Genomic DNA, 2728 nt, shown 5'->3' with positions numbered 1-2728 from the left:
CCGCTCCGCGGCACGTGGGATCCTCCTGGACTGGGGCACGAACCCATGTCCCCTGCATCGGCAGGCGGACTCTCAACCACTGCGCCACCAGGGAAGCCCTAGGGTAGCTTTATGGGCAGGTTTGATGGGGTTAGGAAGAGGTCTGGGCTGAGGTGTAGAGGAAGCGAGGAGAAACCAAACGGTCCCCAGAGCAGGAGGCCTGCAAAGATAAAGCAGTGAAACCCCAACCCCTAGGCCCTAGCCCCGCTCTCTGGGGATTTCATGAGCACCTCAGTTGTCCGTCTGGGAAACAATAGAAGCACCTCCTGAAAGGTGCCAGAAATATGAAGGTGAAAGACGGGGTCGGGGCGGGGAGCCACTTGGGGGACCAGGGCACAGGCTGCAAGGCCGTGAGGGGCTGGCAGGGGGATACCAGGGTCTTTCACAGGCCAGGGGCCAGCAGGCCCGGCTTTCTCTCGACAAGGCTGCTTCTTCTCCCATCTCATCTATCATATGTGGACCTCTACAGCAAGTTGGTCCTGCAGAGCCCCCTTCCTGCCCCTCACCCACCTGCCCCTGCTAAACTTTCAGCTTCCCTCAGAAAGGCAGAGAAGAGCAGAGAGGGGCTTCCCTGGTGGCGCAGTGGTTGGGAGTCCGCCTGCCGATGCAGGGGACACGGGTTCGTGCCCCGGTCCGGGAAGATCCCGCATGCCGCGGAGCGGCTGGGATTCAGCTTCCCTCAGAAAGGCAGAGAAGAGCAGAGAGGGGCTTCCCTGGTGGCGCAGTGGTTGGGAGTCCGCCTGCCGATGCAAGGGACACGGGTTCGTGCCCCGCTCCGGGAAGATCCCACATGCCGCGGAGCGGCTAGTCCCGTGAGCCATGGCCACTGAGACTGCGCGTCCGGAGCCTGTGCTCCACAACAGGAGAGGCCACAACAGTGAGGCCCGCGTACCACAAAAAAAAAAAAAAAAAAAAAAAGAGCAGAGACAGAGGAAGACAAGAGGACATTTATTGAGTGTCCGCTTTGGAAAAATGTCAATGCACATATTGTTCATTTCAGTCTTAGGAGAGCCCACTGGAGTGAGTATCATGACACCCCATTTATAGATAAAGAAGGTAAGGCTCAGAAGCCTTGGTGAGGCTCCCCAAGGCTCAGAAAGATACGTACCGTGCCCTGCAAGGGAAGGAACTGAAATTCAAACCCAGGTCCCTGTGTGTCTTCACTACACGACAGCCCAGATCCTATGGTCTGGGACTCTGATCACTTTGGACAGAACAAGTCTGGGCCCTGCAGGCCTCAGAGCAAAGGACCAATGCTGGGAGGGACAAAACTTCTCTGCAGCCAAGGAAACCCCAGACCACAGTCCTAACTTGCAGCCCAGGTCTACTCATCCCACTGAGTCTCCCCAAACGACAGCTCATGCGAGGAAAACCACTGTGCCCAGAAGCCCTTCAGATCCGTCCAATTAAGCACATCCTAACTGTGCCCCAGCCCCAGCTTCAACCCAGCTCTGGATGGAGAGAAAACCTTCCCAAATGGGGAACGAATATTGTCTGCAGCAAAAGGAAATGGATCCTTTTGTGACCAAAATGCCCTGTGTCCCCAGGAAGTGGAAAGGGATGGGTGGGGGAATGCAGAGAGAAGTTTGGTGCTATTAGAGGTTAGCCCTGGAAGGAACTTTAGAGAACCCGTGCAACGAAAGCAGTGAAGCTGGGGAAAAATGATGACATTCATTCTGGTCTCCACTCTACTGCTAAGGAGCTGTGTGACCTTGAGTGAATTACTCCCCATCTCTGGTCCACAGCATTCCCATTTATAACAAGAAAGAGTGGACCAAATGAGCTCAAAGTTCCCTTGCAGCTGCCCTTCGATGAGTTTGGGGGCAGGGCAAAAAGGGAGGAGCCCCTGTCCCATGCCCATCTAAGCATTTCCCACACAGCTCAGGGCCCCTCTCTGCAAGCCCTGCTCTCACCCGACGTTCAACATCCGCAGTTTCTAGCTGGATCCCGGTGTGTTAAAATCCTCTCATGCTCATATGCAGTAAGATCCCCAACTTTCCTGTAGCCCCACCCACTCCAAAACCCTCTTTCCCTCCACGTTTGGAGGGGCCAGGCGTCCCCTCTCCCACCTCTGTAGCTGCCAGCCAGGTCCTGCGTGCTGCCCCATGGCCTCCTTACCTTCTCCCTGGGCCAGGAGCCCGGACAGAAGCAAGGCAAGCAGCGCCTGCGGCACCCACAGCAGCATGGCGAGCTTCTCGCGGTGTCGGGTGCCTCGAGTGGCCTTCAGGGTGAACCCTGCTGAGGACCAGCCTGCCTGCGCCCTGCCAGCCCCCTGTCCCAGCCAGCCTGCCTCTCCCAGCTGGCTGCTCCCTGCACCTTCTGAGGCTGCAGCCTTGCACTGCCCCGGCCACCAGGGCTGGGAAGCCGCCAAGTTTTCCTGCAATCAATCCTTCAGCTGGATCAGGTTTCAGGGCGGGGAAGGAAGAAGAAGGAGCCAGTGAGAGGGGAGCCCACCAGGCTGATGTCATGCGGCCAGAGCTCAGTCCACCTGTTCAGCCAGGTGGCCTGGCCAAGTTCCCCAAGGAGCAACTTGGTGTCAGGGGGCTGCAGGAGCTCCTGGAGCAAGGGTGCAGCCTGTCCGCTGGGGGGTGCTTTAGGCTGCTGCCTTCATTTATGCCCATCGGTAGCATCGGGCTGGGACAGGGTGGGGTGGGGTCCGAGAAGCAGGAGGACCATGCTTTAACTCCAC

The 2728-nt window shown here is 57.8% G+C and overlaps 1 protein-coding gene across 2 annotated transcripts in view; it reads right to left on the bottom strand.

Moving 5' to 3' along the window:
• The window catches only part of HTR3A (5-hydroxytryptamine receptor 3A), a 14647-nt gene extending 12420 nt beyond the window's left edge, over nucleotides 1-2227 (bottom strand). The window contains exon 1 of one of the 2 annotated variants that reach the window (XM_024131340.2): nucleotides 2150-2227. In XM_024131340.2, the coding sequence (XP_023987108.1) occupies nucleotides 2150-2224 (75 nt within the window). In that variant the 5' untranslated portion in view covers nucleotides 2225-2227. The remainder of the gene's footprint in view (nucleotides 1-2149) is intronic. The other variant, XM_024131339.2, reaches the window with a different exon arrangement.
• Nucleotides 2228-2728: the final 501 nt, after the last annotated feature.

The sequence above is a fragment of the Physeter macrocephalus genome, unplaced genomic scaffold (genome assembly GCF_002837175.3).
Source record: "Physeter macrocephalus isolate SW-GA unplaced genomic scaffold, ASM283717v5 random_11, whole genome shotgun sequence".
NCBI classification, from domain to species: Eukaryota; Metazoa; Chordata; class Mammalia; order Artiodactyla; family Physeteridae; genus Physeter; species Physeter macrocephalus.
This window is presented reverse-complemented; position numbering and strand designations above follow the sequence as displayed.